This window comes from Dipodomys spectabilis, unplaced genomic scaffold, assembly GCF_019054845.1.
Source record: "Dipodomys spectabilis isolate Male_0828 unplaced genomic scaffold, ASM1905484v1 ptg000197l, whole genome shotgun sequence".
NCBI lineage: Eukaryota > Metazoa > Chordata > Mammalia > Rodentia > Heteromyidae > Dipodomys > Dipodomys spectabilis.
In genome coordinates, this window is record NW_024870874.1 from 10,345,309 (window position 1) to 10,366,810 (window position 21,502).

General features: G+C 38.7%; 2 protein-coding genes across 3 annotated transcripts in view; one reads left to right on the forward strand and one right to left on the reverse strand.

Moving 5' to 3' along the window:
* Positions 1-2,124: 2,124 nt before the first annotated feature.
* On the forward strand, positions 2,125-11,711 carry Wnt16 (Wnt family member 16). The gene is made up of 4 exons (XM_042695946.1): positions 2,125-2,219; positions 2,383-2,633; positions 4,498-4,784; positions 11,058-11,711. Exons 1-4 carry the CDS (start codon positions 2,125-2,127, stop codon positions 11,520-11,522), a joined length of 1,098 nt encoding a protein of 365 aa, XP_042551880.1. The 3' UTR covers positions 11,523-11,711.
* A 6,943-nt stretch (positions 11,712-18,654) lies between these two features.
* Fam3c (FAM3 metabolism regulating signaling molecule C) overlaps positions 18,655-21,502 on the reverse strand; it is a 39,880-nt gene continuing 37,032 nt past the window's right edge. For both annotated transcript variants that reach the window (XM_042695948.1, XM_042695947.1), the window contains exons 9-10: positions 20,659-20,785; positions 18,655-20,059 (exon numbers count right to left, since the gene is read on the reverse strand). In XM_042695948.1, the coding sequence (XP_042551882.1) occupies positions 19,970-20,059; positions 20,659-20,785 (217 nt within the window). In that variant the 3' untranslated portion in view covers positions 18,655-19,969. The remainder of the gene's footprint in view (positions 20,060-20,658; positions 20,786-21,502) is intronic.

The window sequence follows — 21,502 nt, forward strand, 5'->3', positions numbered from 1 at the left end:
GAACAATGAAGCTTGCTGAAATTGGTTCTGGAAGAGGGGAAAGAGGAGAGGACAGGGTGATGGGGGGGGTGAGTCAGATCAAAGTACGTGTCATGCATCATGGATATGTCCATATGAAACCTTCTCCAAGAACTAAATAAGTAAAGAAATAGATTCATTTTTTAACAGGGGAACAAGGAAAGAAAATGCTGGGTTCAATGTTCTTATACTTAAAGAATAGTACATTTTTCCAAAGGCTTTATTTGGATGCCTGCACAGTGCTGGACCCCTGCAGTGCTAAGGAAAGAAACATTCAGGATTCTTCTCTCTGGACTCTTACACTGGCTTTTCTTTCTTGATGTCCCCCTGGCATCCATCCTTCCACCATTTAATGCATTGGACTGCAGTTACCTGCTCACTCTTCTGTCTTGTCAAGTAAACTGAACTCCACTACTATGTGACTTGGTGCCATTCTTTTTAACCCATGACTGAATCTCCTCAATATGTGTTTTTAATGGGATAAAAATCAGCCAACCTCTTTCAAACATTTACTACGGTTGACCCTAAAATCAGGTTAAGGGATCTATGTTCTGCGTACTACCCCTGCAATGCCAAGTGCACCACTCCCCTCCCAATCACTGTGTGGTTCTTCCTCTTGTTCCAGCATTTAGGCCTTTTCGGTATTGGCTCAAGATCTTCCTCATCAAGTTAATCTACTCAGTAAACTGTGCTGGAACAAAAGCAAAACAACAACAAAAATAAAACCCACCAGAATCTCAAGTAGTGGGTGTAAAGGTAGCTCAACAACGAGTGCTCCATGGCTCCTCTTAGTGACACAGAATACAGTGAGTTTCGATGAAGGCTCCGATTTTCGGAGAGCCCACTAACCGTTAGCCAAAATATTTCTGGATCAGTAACTATACCCTATCATCAACTTGACTGTCTAAAAATTACAATGTGGCTTTAGGACCTGGTACACAGTGTACAAAGCAATAAATATTTGTTGGATGCGGGAGTGATGGGAATTCAGGGAAGTTTCATTGCTTTAGTTTGATACTGGGGGGAAGCAGCAAATGTCATTGTTCTTGCTAGTAAGTCTGACTAGAGGCGTCCAGTGAGGTCGGCCTGCTCCTGAAGTACATTTGGCCCCAAAGAGTATCCTTCTAGCCTCTTCATTACTGTTATTTCCAAAGTATTTTGTTTTACACTTGTGTGCTTGGCTGGCTTGTACACTTGGGGAAAGGGATCCTCTCTTAGATTTGATGCCAGGATGGAATCTTCCCTTTGGGGCAAAATAAATGCACACATAAATGACACGGAGTGGAAGCCTAGCCGCATCCACCCACGGAGCGTCTTCCGTACGTGAGATTTCAAACAGAGGTTTGGAAAACCAACTTGTTTGGGACTAACCCTGACTCACGAAGATTGGGGGGTAAAGGAGAAGCAAAGGGGGAATGGGACAGACATCCTGTTCAGCCACTCTACTCAGAGTGTAATCCAGATGCGCCTTGGGTGAAAGCAACTCCTATCTCCCATCAGAACCATGTTTTCATCCAGGATTGTGAAGACAGAAACACGCCTTATCAGTTCTGACTTGGATCCCTGCTCAGCCAGCTGTAACAGGAGGAAAAATCCTGACACCCCACCCTGGTCTAGTAGCAGTATGCAGGCGGGGCAAGGGTCTCAGTTCCCCCCTGCAGAGTTCGCTCAGCCAATGGGAGCCTGGGGTTTCAGGAGGATGAGTTGCGGGTCTACTGCTGGGCCAATCAAGAGCCAAGCGCGGTCAAAGGGGAGGAGATGGGAGGGGGAGCTGCCGCAGGCGATGGCGTTGCAGAGACATCCACAGAAGTTTCTCACCTTGGAGTGGGAAGGGCGCTCCCGCCTCTCCCGCCTATCTATAACCCTGAGCAGGAGGAGGCCCCCTGACCTACTTCCTCCATCCCCACATACTGCTGGAGAGGAGGGGGTGGGGGGGTGCGAGGAAGAACCTCTATCATTGTTGGTCTTCTTTTCATGTGGTCCGCACAGAGAACACAGACTAAGGACAACTCAGTACTAGGGAAGTGACCTCCGACCCTGCGGGGGGCCCCTGGGGAAGGAGGGTAGTAGAGGAGTGGCCGGGGTTGGGGACTCCATGCGGGGGCCATGGACACAGCGGCACTCCTGGCTCTGCCCCGCCTGTGCGCGCTCTGGGCAGCGGTGCTGGCGCTCTTCCCCTGCGGAGGCCAAGGAAACTGGATGTAAGTATGGGGGCTGCAGAAGCACCGCGGGAAAGGGGGTGATCCGCCCCGCATCTGAGCCCGGGGAAGGAGGGGCGGAGACTCGACTAACCCGAGAGAACGACCGTGGCTGGGACAGGGAGCCCGGGCAGCGGCTGACGCTAGTGGCGGTCGTGTCTTACAGGTGGTTGGGCATCGCCTCCTTCGGGGTTCCGGAGAAGCTGGGCTGCGCCAACTTGCCGCTGAACAGCCGCCAGAAGGAGCTGTGCAAGAGGAAGCCGTACCTGCTCCCCAGTATCCGCGAGGGCGCCCGGCTGGGCATTCAGGAATGCAAGAGCCAATTCAGACACGAGAGATGGAACTGCACGGTCGCCACCGCCACCACCCCGGCCCAGCTGGGCACCAGCCCGCTCTTCGGCTATGAGCTCAACAGCGGTGAGTCCTAGGATCCTAACCAATAAACCGTGCTAACCACTCGACGGCCTTAAATGCTCACAGGGGTCTTTTAGTGCCGGGAATTGGGAACGACCGAGGCCAGATCCCAGGGTGCAGGTGAGAGCTTGGGAAGGGTGATTCCCCAAGTCCAGATCCGAACGCTCTGGGGAGAGGGTGGGTTTGCAACTCTTCTTCCTTCCTGGGACGCTGGACTCAAGTACAACTTTGGAGCCGCCATCCCCACCCCGCCGACCCCAGCGGACCCCGAAGCGCCCCCCTATGTGAGTGGCCAGCTGGAGAAACATGAAGTTGGCCTTAGGGAATTCTGCTGCCCCATCTGCTTTGATTTAACCAGCTTCGTGCGCAGCGAGTCCAGGACCAGAGGCTAATGCACCGAAGCGCCCCATTTATTGACTCGTGAGATCGTAAGGTTTACAGAACATAGTCATTTTTTAAAGGCCCTCTCTCCGACAGTCCAACCTGCAGCTAACCTGATGAGCACACCTCCTCCCTCCCTCTCTCTCTCTCTCTCTCTCTCTCTCTCTCTCTCTCTCTCTCTCTCTCTCTCTCTCTCTCTCTCTCTCTCTCTCTCTCTCTCTCCCCTTTCTTCTGTTTCCCTTTTATATCCCTCACTTTCTTCTCCATGCGCTCTCCGTAGGCGCGCGAAGAAGGAGCGCAAAAACAAAAGTTCTCTTTTGGCGCACGTAGTGACTCAGTGAGACTAAAGGTACCGGGAGTCTGGATGGTTCTAGAAATAACAACAGAGTCTAAGAATTGTAGGACTCGATTGCTGAAAGGCACTTGGTCGTTTTTTGTTTTTTTTTTTTTAAAGTTCATTTCCGTTCTTTCTCTGCCTTTGACCCTTTCCCATTCTGTTCCTAAGGACCCTGAGCTTCTCGCTGCCAAAGATAGCATTTCACCAGTGCGTTTTGGCCCACACTTGGGACCCCACAGAGTGTGGAAGGTGAGGGTAAAGAAGAAAAAGAAACTTGCATTCTAAAGAGTGCAGACGAAAAAAACTGGTTGGAGAAAGGTTGTGACACCTGGTGAAGTGCGAATCCCTGGAAGCGATCTTGCTTGTCCCTTTTATTACCATTTTGATGCAGCGTTACCTCCCAAAGATTTGTAGTTCAAACTCCCCTTCAAAGGCATCTATTTCAGTTTAGAATATTTTTGTACAACAAATTTATTGTTGCTAATGAAATTTCAGTTATATTACTTCCATTAATTATCTTCCAGGAGGTGCAGCCAGCCCTGTTTAAAATGTTAAGTGTTTCATGGTAACGATCTTGATTGTTATTCATGGTATCTCTCCCTTTCCCTCACTTAAAAGAAATTTAGTGTTCAATTCGAAAGTAAATGCTAACATTCATCTACTAATTTTCTTGGTCTTAATTGCATTCCAGCATGCATTATTTCTTCAAACAAAACTTTCACCTTGCACTTTTTGGGTGTAGCACTTTCAGATTTTAAAAGATAACTAATCTATTTTCAAAGCTTTTTTTTTAACCATTTAGAGTATCCATAGGAAGAATTTTGAATTCAGTGTGTATTATTGAGCTGTTACTCTCCATTCAGCACTAAACTAGGTGAAGAAGCCTATTTTTAAGTTTAAAAAACAAATATGATCTTTAAGGTACAAGGATAGTGTGTAACAATAAATAACAACTCTGGTGATTAATCTTTTAATACCTTTTTAAAAGGCTATTCTAGTGGAAAATCCTCCTTTCTAAATATGTGTTCACTAAAGTATCCATTGTAAACAGTTGAAAAACTGCCTGGTAAGGATGAGTAGCAGGCTTTGTTCTGAGCATAAGCAAAAGAGACAGAGCTCCTTAATTAATCTATCCATGTTTTATTCTAGGCACCAAGGAGACAGCCTTTATCTATGCTGTGATGGCTGCAGGCCTCGTGCACTCTGTGACCAGGTCCTGTAGTGCAGGCAACATGACAGAGTGTTCTTGTGACACCACCTTGCAGAGCGGTGGCTCAGCCAGTGAGGGCTGGCACTGGGGTGGCTGCTCCGATGATGTCCAATATGGCATGTGGTTCAGCAAAAAGTTCCTGGATCTCCCCATCAGAAATGCCACAGGAAAAGAAAGTAAAATACTGCAAGCCATGAACCTCCATAATAACGAAGCTGGGAGACAGGTATGTAGTAGAAATGAAACCCAGTCAGTAGGGAAATAAGACTAGGGTTGTACTTCTAGGTGAATTAGTACAAATGGCTTAAAAACTGGCCACTCACAGCTTAAGAAACATAGGTATGTAAATATAATAAGAAATGTAGATTCAGTGGGAATATATATTCACCTTGGTTTGGTTTAGGTAATGCATCTAATATGGGCTGAAGCTTTTTACAGAATAAATCAGTGGTTGTACATTTTTATACCTACAACATGAACTATAAAATAATAGTATGTTAGTGCCTGCTCTGTTATCTTCTACCCTCCTCCCCCTTAACTGGTTATTAGCCATTTCAGGAGAGGATTTGCAGTGTCTATCTTTCTAATGAGATTAACTCAAATGTTACTTCATCAAATTTTGATTTTGGTTATAATTTTTAAAAGCAACTTTTTAGTAGGCAATGGCTCTTGAACATGCTAGTTCTGTACTTATTTTCCCTAGTTTTATACTTTGTTAAGGAATTCACAACCACTATCTAATGTTTTCTTGTGCAGCAAAACTTTTTGGGAAACAGTTATTTTTGTGAAGTAATGTCGGTTCATGTGAAAAGTTCATAAAGTACCAACAAATGTAAAGAAGTAATAGTTACATTAAGTGTAAAGGGATTTTCTAATGTAGATATAATGAAGGTAGGTTGGCGGGAGGTAAACTTGACGACCTATCGCCTAATTAAGTTCTTTTTATAAGTTCTGATTTTTTACATTGTTTTCTTAAAATGGAGTATGTGTGTAGCTTAATTTAATTTCATATATTTACATTACTGAATGTTGAAGCAATAAAGTTTGAATTTTATAACATAGTTGGATTAGTTGGCAATTCCCAGTGCCTTTCCTAGAAGGCTGTAACTTTTACGAATTTATATTTTTCTGTATCATAATAAACTTTTCAGGATAAGAATATCAGCATCTATTATATATTGTTGTAAATATCTAATAACCTGTAAAGGTCCCAGAGCAGTCATTGTGATCTGCGACATTCTCCTGAAGTAAATTAAAACAAGTTACAGCATCTCTTAGGAATATTAAAGTATACGTTACATTTGTTTTACTTTTTTGGCAAGTCACTAGCGGGGGTTCACACAGAAGAGCTGCAGCGTCAGCCAGTGCTCAGTGTTCTTTCCTTCACTGCCTTGATTTAAAGCACAGAAATCGAAACGCCAGGAAAGGGGTCATCATAACGCTCCAAAGTTCCAGATAAATTTTCAATTCAACTTGAATATCCAACTCAAAATAGTAAAATAGAAAACAAGGAAAATAATAGCTCTATAAACTTTCCATGTTTTTCTTTAGAAAACTTTAAATTGTTTTGTGTTATTAAAATAACTCTTGCTTAATATTCTAGCTATGCAGATGTCTTCTTCCCCTAAAGTTTTACCTCAAAAAAATTAATGAACAAGGTATTGGTTTGATTTAAATATTATCCAGTAAAAGAATAATTTTTTTTTATCAAATTAGAGATTAAAGGTAAACAACGTATTTTCTTTAGTTTGTGAAAAACTATAAGATATGGCAAATTAACATATTTCAAAAACAAGAAAACAACTAAATGAATATTTTGTATTGACATGGAACATGTCTTCTGTAGCCATTCTTTAACTAATTTGATGGTTTTAAGCAAAAAGCCAAAATTCAGGAGCTTACGGTGTGGTTAAATTTTTTATGCAATACTGTCTCCAAACTTAGGAAAAGCACTAAAGTATTTTAAAATGTATCTTTATCAGTAACTTTAGGCAGTAACTTTCACTTTATCTTGTGTGTTTTCCTAAATTACATGGCCAATCTGTCTTTGCAACTGTTAATATAGATCTTAAACTATAAATTTTAATCTGACTTTATTAAAATGTTTCAAAAATTAGCATCAGATATAATCCACTATTTGTTAATGAAACCCAATTTCCTCACATTGTGTTGATTTTTGCTATTTTTCCATCTAGGTAGAAAATATTTAAGCCTGCACACACACACACACACACACACACACACACACACACACACACACACACACACACACACACACACACACACACACACACACACACACACACACACACACACACACACACACACACACACCACATTGAAAATTTCAAAATTTTCCCTATTGAATCCTTTTTGTTTTTATAGATACTGTTTGAATAGAGACTTGAAATATTACAAAATATTTACCTGGTTATTTTGAGTGAACTACACGGTGTTTTCATTGGTCTTTTCTCATGAGGTATTATAACTCAAAACATTTTTGTTTTCTTTTCCATTAGTGGCCAACACCCTGTCTCCCCTTCTACTCCCCCCACGCACAAGGGATGGAAAAAACCAAGTTTCCAAGTTATTATCTAACAAGGAAGCAATCTATTCAATTTTCAATATCGGCAATTAAGATTTTAATCTATCTGGCATATTGGTCTGAGTCATGCTCAAAGTCTGCATTCAATTGAGCTGTTTTTTAGTCTCCAAATCCCAAACTCAAAATGTAGGAAAGTGTTCAGAAAAATGTGGGTACTGGCGCTTAGTAGTGCTCTGAGCAGGATAGATGGTTTTCTTAACCGCTGACCTTAAATACTCTGATTCCCACTTGGTTTCTGACACCATTCCTAAAGTTATGACTCCAAGAATAATGTTGCTGGATGATGATTGGCCAGCAGGATGATGTGATGTCTTCCAGGGGCAGAACTTCTGGGAATAATGTGACTTGGAATATTTATGGGTATTGCTTTTGGTGTGCTTAAAATATTTCCATTCTTACCATGTCCACCTCATAAACTTTTAAGTTTCCCTACCCCATAATTTGTTTTATGATGAGTAACTCAACAAAGTGGAAAGGGCCAACCCCAAATTTTCATTGACCTGCTTCAAGAATATTTATAAGTAGTTGAACAACACATATGTGTTTTGCTTTTCAGCAGGTTCAAATATATTTTTGGAAAGAAAGGGACAAAATGAGTCAGAGGAATTGGAATCCTCTATCCATATATGCAACTGTATGTTGCAGTTTTCATAATTAAGATGGATCATCTGATAGTTGACAAAATGAAATGTTAGTCACGAAACACTCCAAAACAATTTTCTGCCCATTCCTGGTAAAGTTTGGGTAAAGTAATCGTGGGCAAATCGTCTCTACCCACTGCATTACCTCGGAGTCCAGTTTTGAGACCAATCCGTCCTTAAACCACTTCTAAAGCAGTTTTTATTTTCACATAAAGTATTGATGATATGCCTTGCCTATTTCACCTCATTAGAAATGGATCAAAGAAAAACTTACAGGAGAAGTCGGCTACCTTAAATGCCACCTTCCAAATTACTCTCCCATAGTTTAAGAATATCCCATCAAATTGTGCACATCTGTTTGTAATAGTTAACAAAACATTCCTCTGTTAATATCGTTATAAACCTTAACAACTCAACAACTAGAGAAAGGAATTTTCTCATAACCACACATAACTCATTTGGTTACTATTCTCTTAACTTTTCCTATTATCAGAAAGTGACAGAGCCATCACTACAGATCAGAATGACTATTTAATGTAAATTAAAAATCATAGGGGGAGAAAAATCCAGAATATGCTTTTCAATGAACGTTCTTGTGTTTTCTTTAAATATACTTCCATTTTCTACTTTCATTTTTCTCTGTTCTACTAACTTTATCTTGCTGCATATGAAGACCTTGTGTGATGTATCTCCAACTTACAAAACAGTGTCTTAATCACACTGTTAATATTTCTGTGATTGAATCATAGTTAGGTATGTTTATTAACTGACTACAAGGTCCAAAGTATTTCTTCCCTAAAAACTGACAATAACTTATGAAAGTATTCAAGAAACACTGTATTCTATAGGTTAAGTGCTCTCTGTCTCTGCCCCCAACCCCCCCCCCCTTGCCGCTCTTTAATTTCTGTTTGGCCAAGTTCCATTCTTGGAGAGTTGTGGGAGTTTAATCATTTAAAATTCAGGTCAAATTTCTGAGATTCTTCTCCTTGAAGTTCATTTATATATGCAGGTTCTAAAATAGTAAAAAGAATATTTGTGCAACATACATGATAAAAATGCTATCTTATCTTACTGCATCACAATTCACATTGAACAGAATGATTTTTAAATGTGTATCACTGAAAATTTAGAAACTCCAAGTTTTTAAAGGGCTTTTTATCTGGGATAGGGAAATCCACCCAAACTCTGAGTACAAATTCAGCAGGTGGTGAAATGAATTTGAAAGTCTCTTTGTATCTTGCACCCTGTGAAGCAGTGTATCATTTAGTGGACTAGATTAAAGGGGATGGCTTGGAGGTGAGCCTGTGGGCTCAAGATCTCCCAGCATCATGAGCAATGGGTCATTTCTTCATGAGAGTAATTTTTATTACTTGCTACATGCAAGTTACCCACTGAGAATAAGTTAAGATTGCTTGAGTGAGCAGAACTAATTATTTAATAAGTATTCGAAGGTATCTAACCTACCTTCTGCTTTGCAAATTGACAACTTTACATAGTGTCTGACCTGGTTATTAAAGGGAAAGTTTGCTCCCTGCCATCATCCAAAACAAATGACAGTGACCATACAGAGTGATGATTGGGTTTGAGCACACGCACACACACACACACACACACACACACACACACATATATCCCTTCATTTGGTGCTTTCTTAGACAATTTATTTTATTACCTAGCTCTTTATCAGCTAAAACCAACACTTTATTATTCTCCTAATTCTTCGGTACTACTTAAAATTTGAATAAAAGTAGGCAGATTGCATAACTTTCAACATTAATTTGCCCAAAGACTTAAAGAATCGAGGGCTTTGGGAATATCATATGTCAAAAATAAACCAAATAAGCCTGTTCAGCATGCATTATAAATTTCTCTTCTATGACTGTAATGTATTTTCCCCCCTCCCTGGGTCACTAAGAAATGCATTCATTTGTTAGCATCTCTGTTTTCTGAATTTAAAAAGAGCAAATGTGTTGTATTCTATAAAGCACTGGCCTCATTATATTGTTTATTATTCAAACACTACTAAAAAAATGCCTAACATTGTGAAAACCAAAGCCACCTTCTCTCATTTAAGGTTACAAATAAATCTCCATTGCTAAATCTCTGTGTTGCTATTCAGTTTGGGGAATTTTGTTAAATTGTCAGAAAAGGTCATTTTGAAATCATGTCCAAAGTAAGTTTGGTACAAAGTTGCCAAGTGTGGCCCCTTATTATTTCACAGTTTTGATAAGTGCTGTGAGCAGAATTTAAATTGTGTTTTTTTTTTCTCCTTTCTTTGGTAAGATTGCATACATAATTTTCAAGTCACTGAGTATACAGATCCATCTTTCATTTTGTCCAGCAGGTTGATGGAACGTCAACTCTGCAGCTGGTCGTAGTGGCTTACTAGTCTTCTCTGCCTTCATCTGGAAGGAAGTGATACTGGCTTATATGAGCCCTAAAACTTTTGACATTGCTATATTGGGTTTGCAGCATTTGGACCATTGCAACATTTTATCTTAACTCTTACTGCAACTGTTTCTTTACAGAGGGGGTCATTTAGCTCTTGCAAGCAGTGGGATTTTACAACCATACATAATCTAATAAATTCATATAAACTGAGCTCAATGTTTAGAAACAAAAATTATAGAAACATCACCTTCTATTTTCTAGGCTGGAGGATAGTGCTGATAATCCACTAAAAATAAGACATATATTTTAAATTGATTTTCAAGAAAAGATGAAGAATCTGCTGGGAGCAGTCATACTCTCCAGTCCTTTCTCCATTTGTACAAATTTAAATTGGTCATTCAGGGGTTCTCACGTGATGAAAAAGGGCTTTTCTGTGATGAGGAGATGATCCCAGAATCAAAGTGACTTTTACAGTGATGGCACCAAGAATGAGTAGCTGTCATCACTGACCATCTCATCCCCGTCATTTAAACCAGAATCTCAAGGGTTTCAGCATTGATTACTAAAGTCCTGGGGATATTTCCATGCATTATGAGAGTTGAGGACAACCGCTCTCTCAGTTCTCAAATTTTAATGCACACATACCCTTCAAAGGCACTCATTAAAACTGCAGTTTTTGAAGGTCTAGAGTAGGGTCTGAGTGTCACAGTGTCACATGGACCAGTGTTGCTCTCCCTGAACCATATTATCCTTTTTACACAGGTGGGAAGGGATCCATTAGGTGAGTAGGCTAGCCGAGATTTTTGTGGTCAGATCCAAAACTTCACGAATGACACTTAAACAGAATCCCTGTTGGTTTCAGGCTGTGGCCAAATTGCTGTCAGTTGACTGTCGCTGCCACGGAGTTTCTGGCTCCTGCGCCGTGAAAACATGTTGGAAAACTATGTCTTCTTTTGAGAAGATTGGCCATTTGTTAAAGGATAAATACGAAAACAGTATCCAAATATCAGACAGAACAAGGAGGAAAATGCGCAGGAGAGAAAAAGACCAGAGAAAAATCCCAATTCACGACGATGACCTGCTCTATGTTCACAAGTCTCCCAACTACTGTGTGGAGGATAAAAAACTGGGAATTCCAGGCACGCAAGGCAGAGAATGCAATCGCACCTCGGAAGGGGCCGATGGCTGTAACCTCCTCTGCTGTGGCCGAGGCTACAACACCCACGTGGTCAGGCACGTGGAGAGGTGCGAGTGTAAGTTTATCTGGTGCTGCTATGTCCGCTGCCGGAAGTGTGAAAGCATGACTGACGTGCACACTTGCAAATGACCCTGCCTCCAGCCGCAAGAAGAGTTCTCAGCCACATCCTACAGGCTCGCAAGCAGGAGGAGACTGACTGGGTGGGCAAAGGGACCACCTGCCTGGGAAATGCTCAGAGCTTTGAGCCTCTCTAGGGTTTCTTTTACCTGATTGTCATCCAACCCATGGACTTGCAGATTTCTTGGGATTCTGAAGTTGAAAAGGTTTGCACTCATCTTTGGGTGATTTGGGGGGTTGGGGGGGGGATATAATTTGACAGGCAAGGAAGAGGAATCTGTTTCCTCAACTAGAAAGAAAGAGAAACAGAGCCCTTATACTGGAGATCTGGTCCTTTCTCAACCTAAGATTCTCCAGTAGGGAACGCAGTCCCTGTCCCTGGGACTTAACCATGCTGGGGCAACATTAGTCATGTATTAAATAATGATACCTTATAGCAGTGAGGAGCACTATGAATCACACTTATTCTTTCAATATTTTAATGGAAGAAATGCTACTGTTTGTACATATAGTAAAGTCAAAAGGCTAATTAAGTGATGGGTGCTTACCTACCCAATCAAGCACTTCAAAAGATGGACACTTGGGAAGAATCTTCATTAAGTGTTATGCTATCCCTAAATAGTATTGGTTAGAGATGTTTAATCACTGACAAAATATTAAAATGTAAACAAAATAAAACATTTAATTGGAATTTAAGTGCCTCCATAAAGTGTAGAGCAATCTTTCATAGTTGGATTCATAATTCAATTATAGACAAAGCTCGACTCTGGGATACTCAAATTATGAAAATGTGGGGAAAGTAGAGATAAAAATATAAATGGTTCTCATACATTGTAAGAGAAAGCATTCTTTAAAATGTGTAAAGACAGTATTTTTATAGTATTTGGCTAAAAAAGTCTTATATTTTGTACATACAGTATTTAAGTTATATGATATGTATTCAGACTTACGATATTTATTGCCAAAGCCCAAGAGCTCAGGCAATGATAATATCTCAGAAATAAGACCAGGCTCTGTTTCTATTCAGACCTTTAACTCTGACTTTTCTTGAACATTGAAAAAAGAAAGTAATTGAGCAAGTAGTTACATCAATGTGAATTTCTTGACAAAATAACAGCTTTATATACTACAGATTAAAATAGGTTGCAAAAGAATGAGAATTCTCTTTAGTAGCCAGATTAAGTAAATTCTCTTTCTGCATAGTTATGATTAACTTGTGAGGTTATAATAAATTATATAGGTGAAGTCTTAACTGGAAAAAAGAATCTAAACCAGAGTGAGGATCAATTTGGGGATTTGATATCCTGGCTATTTATTATATTGTATGTAATGCTGCATTGGCATTTGAATGTTGAGTGGTCTTTCTTGTTTTAATATTCATGCATGTATATTTATCATGTTTTACAAAGTCCCTGATGAAAAAAATATCCCTGGACGGTATTTATAGTTGCATTTTAATGAAAATACTTATATTTTTAGATGTTGTTAAAGATTTCAGTATTATGTAGAAAAAATAGATTTTTTAAAAGTTCAAAATATCCAAAGAAAGAATTCTTTTCCTTATTAAAAAGATAAAGAAATGATTCCCTGCCCCAAAGTCTCATTCTCTTTCCATTAAATTTTATTTACCAATTCAAAGTAGTAACTTGTGAAAAAGAAAAAATAACATAGAGATTGTTTCAGTTCCAGTATTAAAATCAAGACTCAATACCTAACTATGATGCTTCATGTTATTATTTACTAAATGAAGGCTTGGAAATGACTAGCTATGCTAGTGTTTAAACATGGCCATCCATTCAGTAGAGAAACCTGAAAACTTCTTTTCATGTCCTTTTTATGAAGTAAATGTAATTTTTATTGAAAATAAGCATCTTTTCTGAAAGAGGAAGATTGTTGTGTCTATTAATAACCAATGCTTCTATTAGCTAGGAAACTTTCCTGTACGAAAAGCAAGCAAGCAAACAAATGAAAACAGAACCTGCTGCTAACTCCGGTTCCCCTTTCTTGGATGCTATGTACCAGCACCTCCTGGTTCCTAAGATGTTTCTGTTGGTTCTTCTTGTCCTTCTTATCCATAGCCCTAATCACAAAAGCCATCCTTGAGACATTTATCTACTGGTCTTACTGGCTGACAGTCAGACATTAGGCCACCGTCTTCCTTGTCACTGTAGGTGCAGTACCATGGTAATCCTAGTAACCCAGTTCTGAAGCCTAGGGGCCTAAGCAGTCTAGGCTATTTTGTCTGGATATGTGAGTGCTGTCTAAATTGCAAGTAGCAGAAAAATCAACCCAGATTGACTTAAAGATGAAAGCAAATGTATTGATTGGCTAAGTAACTGCAAAGTTAAAAATTGTAACTGTATCAGGTGAAGCTTGATCCATAAACTCCTACCATGTCCTTAGCCCAAAGTCAAAGTCAAAGTCAAAGGCTGTTAACAATAAGGATAATAATAATAAATAAATAATTCAACTTATCTGAAAATTTTAAACTACATAGTAGAGGCCATGGTAGAGAAACTGGTGCACCACCAAGTACAACTAAGCAAAATATTAAGTGGCATTATGTGTAATTGGCTAAGTTTTCTAATAGCAGCATTTTATATAATATTAATGACAAGTTAGTTGCTTGAAATATAAACAGCTGCATTATTTCCTTACTCTTAATGGCATGTTTTCAGGGACTCTGATAGCTAAATTGGGATAGAATAAGAAAGAATTTTTCATCATGTATGCTTAGCTTTCACCATGTATGTAACCTCATATGACTGGCAACCTTCAAATTATACACAGTGAATATTGAAATGCATTTGAATATTCTGGAGTACTGTCAGTACTGTTTTTCCTTAGTTTAAAATGTGGAAGTAGAAAAGCTTCTTGTCAAATGTTGCTTTCTAGGCCACTGGTGAGTTGTGGATCCTTTCTGCATCACCTCTCAAAGGTTATCAAAGATTGAGATTAATCCAACCATTTGGAGCCAGTTAGTTATACTATTATGAGTTACACTTGGTGGATGTGAGGGAAGGAGCAATCAGATCCTTTCTCCAGGAACCAGTCATACACACCAAGAAAAGTCCTTCCTAAGGAAAGTTGGCTAAGGAGCCTTGAGTCTTCCTTTTCTTTCTACTTGTACTATAGACCAGGTGTGATGCATTATTTCTTGGAGGAGGACAGCCTGTGGCAAGCATGAAAAGGGATTATAATGGCCACCAGGGAGGGACTCACTTCCTATGAAAGAAAACAGAGCCTTAGCGAACACTATGAGCCAAGCAATGGTCTCAGGAAATTATATATATATATATATTTAATCTCACAACAACCCCACCATAGTGGCCCTCATTTCATGAATGAGAGAACTAGACACAGTAACTGTAAACTCAATAAATAATCAGCTGAGATGACTCAGAATGGACCCAGTATGCAAATTGTCAGTAGACTGCTTTGACAGTACACAAGAGCTCAGAGAATTTGCTAATAAAAACTAGAGAACGCTTCTTCACATGTGGTTATATGAACTTGGTTAAGGAGTGGGGAGTGATGGGACAAACAAGAACAGAGATTTGCCATGAAATATAATTAAAATATGCTGCTTCTTGATTTCTAAGTTCTAAGTGATTTAAGCTGACTCGTAGTTTAGATTCCCAATGGACCTGAGGTTGGATTTGGGTTTAACGTTTTTTTTTTTTTCTTCTCCAAAAGGAAATGACTCCGGGTAAAGATCATCATAATTTAGTTAGACATAAAATAAATACTTACATTCTTTTTATTATTGTGCTTACAGCCAATTATTACATAAGGTATTTTCAATAGATGGATAAAAATTTACCATTTGTAATGGTTTATATTCACATTCAAAGAAAAACCACCAGAGGTTTGCCCGAGACTAAAATCTTTTGAAACAAATTTGCTCTAGAAAAAGCAAGCCCTCTCCATGTGGGGGTAAAGAGAAAAAGACATTAAAAAATGTAGACCAAGTCAACACAAGCCAGTTTCATATGTGACTTATTAATCTGCAGAGTAAGTGGGCAGGTATGGGGGATAAAGGCCTGCCTGTTCTCTGTCAATTCTGAGTCCTCAGGGTGGCTCACCTCTCCAAGAGTTCAAGAAGTCTTCTTATGTACATTTTAGTAATAACCTAGCTCTCATAGTTTATAGCTACCACCACTACCACCCCCAGACTCCAAAAAGGAAACTCACTGTTCCTAGGCTATTTGATAAGACAACTGGGTTCTTTTCAGTGGTACTAAGTAGGGTTTGAACTTGGGGTCTTTCATTCTTACCACTGGAGCCCTCATCTGCTTTAGTTTAGGGTAGACTCGTGTTCCCCCCCCCCTATTTTCGCAGGCTGGTCTCACATTGGGATCCTCCCACCTCTGCTTCTAGAGTAACACTAGAGCCACTACACCTAGTTTGATCTTTAAAAACTAGTTCTTGCTGGGCTTTTTTTTTTTTTTTGGTTTGGGCCAGTCTCAGACCCTATGTCAATCCCCTGTCTCTACCTCTCAAGTAGGTGGGGATTACAAGTGTGAACCCCCTTTCCCAGCATTAACTGCACATGTAACATTGCTGAACATGCTGGCACAGGCCAATTAATCCCAGTGGCTCAGGAGACAGAGGCTGGACTGTGATTTTAAGTTAGTGAGACCCTGCTAAATAGGTTTCAGAGCTGACACTGAAGGTGATTCAAAAGGATTTGTTAGTATAAACATCTATAAATGATAAAATTTTAAAAAACTGACATGAGATCTGGGATGAGAGAACTTCTCAGGCTCACATTATTGTTAAGACCTGAGATCTTAAGAGTCAGCCATATACCCTTCTGTGCTTGGAAGATTCAACAGAAATAGCGTTTCTGTTTAATAGCTGACTCCCACATTGATCATTTGGTGGACCTTGGCAGGGATTCTCCAGTCCCAGGATGGAGTTGGTTCATCCCAACACACCATAGCCACCGTAACAGCAGCAGTACTGTTTGAATGCACATTGCCATCATGGACAACGAAGACCAGATGTACGTACTTCAAATTGATTTACCAGCTTCAGCAATGTTTTGATTACAGAAAGAATAATGTTTCCAAATTCCTAATCACTATCTGCCTGCTCTGCAGCATTTGGTGGAGAGTTGGGTTTTAGTAGTAAGTACCTAGGTCTGTGCTCTTCTGGGGAGCTCTTTGTATTTCCTCAAAAGCTAGGTTAGCAAGGGGAATTCTCATGTGACCACAGGAAATGCTGACTCCCTGGGGAGACAAAAAAACAAACTTTACATCTATGTATGAAGGGGCTTTTGGTGTCTGCGTGTCCTGAATATAAAGGTGGAAAGCATGGGCAAGTCAGAGGTCAAGGAAGCCTCTGGTAAAAGCACCATCGTCTCCCAAGATCTTACTGCCCAACCCATGGAACAGTTCCCTTCTGATCTGGAGTCTTAAGAAAAGGGATTGCAATCAGGAACAAGTGATAAGGAGGGAAGCAAAGCCTGCTTAATTGAGGGAGTTTAACTATCAACCATCAAAAACCAAGTGCGTGGCAGAAAAGTCTTCCTGCCAAGATACAAGAAAAGAATCCTTCTTAGCAATGCTTTAGAAGAGGAAATCTCCTGGGCATGGTGGGACACACCTGAAGTCCCTGTTAGTATGCAGAAGTAGGAAGTTAGTTCAGTAACAACAACAAAGATGGGAGAATTGTGTGAGAGATGTGGCTCAAGTGACAGCACAGCTGCCCAGCAAGCTAAGAGCCTGGAATTCAATCCCATCATGGAAGGTTCAACAGTCCCTTTACTCTACAGCTATTCTCATCATGGAAGGTTCAACCAGTTCCTTTACTCTACAGCTATTCTCATCATGGAAGGTTCAACCAGTTCCTTTACTCTACAGCTATTTGTAGGTCATCTTGCTAAGAGGCTAAGATAATTGAACGATAGGTACCAAATTTTACCTGATCAACAAGCAAGTTTTCTCTTCCATATTCTACCAGTTTTAGCCTCTCTCACTAAACACAGCACATTTCTCATCTTTAAAAAGGAATGAGTAGGGATAAACCAAATAGAATGAAATTAAAACAATTTTGGGTCAATTTGTGTAAACATTTCAAGTATAAAGTAAAATACAGGCAAAGGGATTTAACTTCCATTTAATGCATTCACTTACACATAAACGCAGCATAAAAAATTGTTAAGTTGCACTTTAAACAAATTGAAGTCAGAAATACTAAGGCTGGATCAATTTTGCTTTAATTTCTCAAATATCATTTATTTTCTGTTTCCTTTTGCAGTCAGAACATTTATATAACACACTTGCTTTAGGACAGCATCTGTAATTACAAACAAAAATGTGCATTCACAAGCCCTTAAAACACCACTTAAAACTAAATGTCAATGTCAAAGTTCTAACTTTAATAGTGAAACTTCTCAAACATTCAATGAGAATCATTTCACTTCTACAGCTGACTTTACAAAGATCTGAAAATAAAATATAGTAAAATTATTGCTTCCAGAGTTAAGTTGGCACAATCTGTACAAGACAGAATTCATATGAAAACAAGCTGTACCAAAGTAGTTACATAACCAATCTTTATCCCTAGTTTTCTGACATTTTATTCACCTGTAAAAGCTGAGTTTTACTTTAAAACCAAAAGGATGGCCTTCAATGAAGATACTCAGATTTTATACATGTTGAGATATATACAGAGGATACTACTGTGTTTAACCACAGGAATGATTTTTTTTTTCATGTTAAGCAGTAAAATGTTTTTTGTAAAAAAAAAAAAGATCCTTAGTGTGAAGTTCCGTAGGAATACTACTTTCCTAGTAATAAAAAAATTCAAAATGTAAAACCAAGAGTATTTTCAATACTAAAAAAAAAAAAACAACATTTATTTTACAATCCCTAGAACTGTAAAACAGGTATTTTGTGAGTTTACAGAATCAAGGGAAGTATTCTGAATGTCAAAATATACACAGTGAATGTGATTTAGTATATAAGCACCAAAAATCTGAGGAGTTTACAAAAATGGGTGAAACATAGGTGGTGAATTTACTTATGAGTTACATTCACTCAGAGGGAAGAAACAGTCCCCAAAGTTCTTTAGTATTTAAGAAAGAGCTGAATAATTTCCAAATAATGAACATTGCTTTTCATTTTTCTTATACATACAAACCATCTAAAACGTAGGTTCAGAATTTAAGCACTGCCTTCTTCTGGAAAAGGTAGTTTAATCAGGTTGATCAGTCTACACTCTGGGATACTTCATAGACAAGAGCTGTGTAATACTCACACACAACAGGATGATTTAATGCCCCAAAGAAATTTATAAAGAAGTGGAAATGTAGTCTTGTAGTAAACTTGTGACAGGAAAAGTTAGATCTCCTTTTTTTTTTTTTTTTAATATATATAGAATTAAGCATACAGCCATTTGGGAACAAATACAATTACTTTTTAAATATGACTCTACTTGAATTTTCTAAACATGACACTATCGCTTCAGTTAATAACAATTACATAGTCAGATGACATAAATACAGAATTTGTTGGTTGACAAATTAAAATTAATATGACACTAGAGAATGCCCCTGTTCAAACAACCTGGCCAGTGCTGGTAACAATGACATAAGGGAAATGAGCTTGTGGGGCTGAACATACGTTCACTGCCTTCATTCTCCTGAATGGCCTCCTAGGGTTGAGGAGGGGATATGGTCTGGCTCCCGTGTTGCCATGTTGCAACATATCCCACCTGAAGCCTTGCTCTGTAAAGCTTATCACTGCTAACACAAAGTCCAGGGCTACCGTCCTGAATGACATCACCTTTATATATTGACTTTGACTGTGTGCATTAAAAAAAAAAATTGGTTGTGCTTCTCACAAATCTGATATAAGTCTTCATATCAAACATTTTATTTCTTGGTTCTTAAGAAAGAAAAATAAAAGAAAGACATCAGAAGAAGTCAGATTGTAAGGTTGGTAAGGTAACAGTACATATACTACTAGTCAAATATCTTTAACTTAAAAGATATTATCATCACAAAGCAGATAGTTATATAAATATATTTATACAGACACATACACGCATGTGTGTATCTATATCTCCTCCCTAAAAGCCTATTGTTCCATGATAAGTTTTTCACAGCTATTAGTACATATATATATGCATACCTGTGTATATATATATATGTAGACACATAATTTTGACAATCTGCTCAGTAATCCACTGAGTGTATTATTACCATAACAATCTAAACATTGTACTTCTAGGGAAATGTGCTTAAAAATGGTTCAGTGATTTGTTCCAGATGAGGACTATTTACAAAGATAACTTTTTATGTCAGCAATAAATAATCCCAATATCAACAGAGACAATGCTCATGCACACACCAAGATGGCTGCATGCTATTAAAATATATACATGTAGTTTCTTCTTTACAGCTCTCCCATTAACAGTGAAAGTGCATTTCTGTCAGTTTTCTCCAGTCTTCAGTCCTGCTTCTGCGGGATGCATCCTTCCATTTCTACAACTTCAGGCCACCCTTCATATTTGTTTGTATCCTTGTTATTCTTAATATGCTATCGGAATACAATAACAGTGTATAGTTAAAAAAAAAAAACCAACAACTTTCCAAGTTGCTCATTTGCCATAACATGACTCACTCTCACTTCAGTAACATTCATGTCAACAATGAGGTCATATAAATTATCGCTCAAGAAATTAAATGAGTGACGCTGGAGGCCTGGCACCTATGTGACAAACTTGCAAAAAAATAGGTGAGAAACAAAGTCCTGTAGATATTTTTAAATGCTTATTTATTAGTCAGAAAGTCAAGTTTATATTCTGTGAAGGCTGCAAGTATTTTCAAATGGATTCTAAAATCCAAAGCTTAACTGAAATCCTTAATAACCAGTATGTTCCCTTCAAGTCTTAAAAGGAACCCCATCTCAACACACTGGAGGGCGTGGGGACAAATGCGCAATTTAATTTTAAATTGTGAAGTTTGAGAAGTGCTCTGGTACTTTCAAATAAATGACTGGCAAGCACTGATGAAAAGCAAATGAATATATTCAATATCTGCCTAACTTAATTTTCAAATAACCAGTGTGGGCGTATGTCCCACAGTTTCACACATTATTTTTGTCCGTGAGTTATCAAAGTGCTTCAGGACACTCACCTGTTCGAAAGGGCTTTTTGTTTTAATGCCCTTCCCACCACAGAAGACCCAGTTGTCCCTAAAACCAAGGTTAGTAATCGATGTGCTCCCCAGTTCTGCAATTAGCTTTCGTGCCTCTTCATTGAGTCTTAAAACAATAAAGAAAGAACAGAACAATGATTAGAGGGTACTTTATGTAATTTAGCTAACTCTGATTCATTCATCTAGGATATTTAGATCAACAGCAAAATGGGAACTCGCTAGCTTACATAAGAGAATATAAACTAACCAAGAGAATTTTCTTTCATAGCATATTCCTATTTGAATTCTTTAGAGATGAATGACACAAAGTACAGCAACTAATTTTAAAGTTATTCAATTAGGAAGTATTTTCTAGATGTGTCTTTACCTTCATTTAACTATTTTCCTTATATTTAATCAAATAAATAAGGAGTGGTACTGTTTTCATAGATGTCTACCTTGGCTACACCAAGGTCTTCAGTAACCAAGACCTTTGTAAAACCATTCATTTGAATCTCCATTAAGTCCTTTGTACGATTTACTTACATGTGGGTAAACTAAAAGTAAATGAAAGGGGCTGGGAATGTGGATTAGTGGTAGAGTGCTTCCCTAGGATGCCTGAGACCCTGGGTTTGATTCCTTAGTACCACATAAACAAGAAATAAGTAATTTTTTTTAAAAAAGGAAATGAGGATAGAAATATCTAGCACAATGTTTTAAGACAAAACAATTTTTGAGAGTAGAGATATAACATTGTACTTTAGTTATTTGAAAAATGAAAATATAACTCACAACTGTGTACACTAAGGAAGAGTGCGGTGACTCCATCAGCACAGGAAATTGC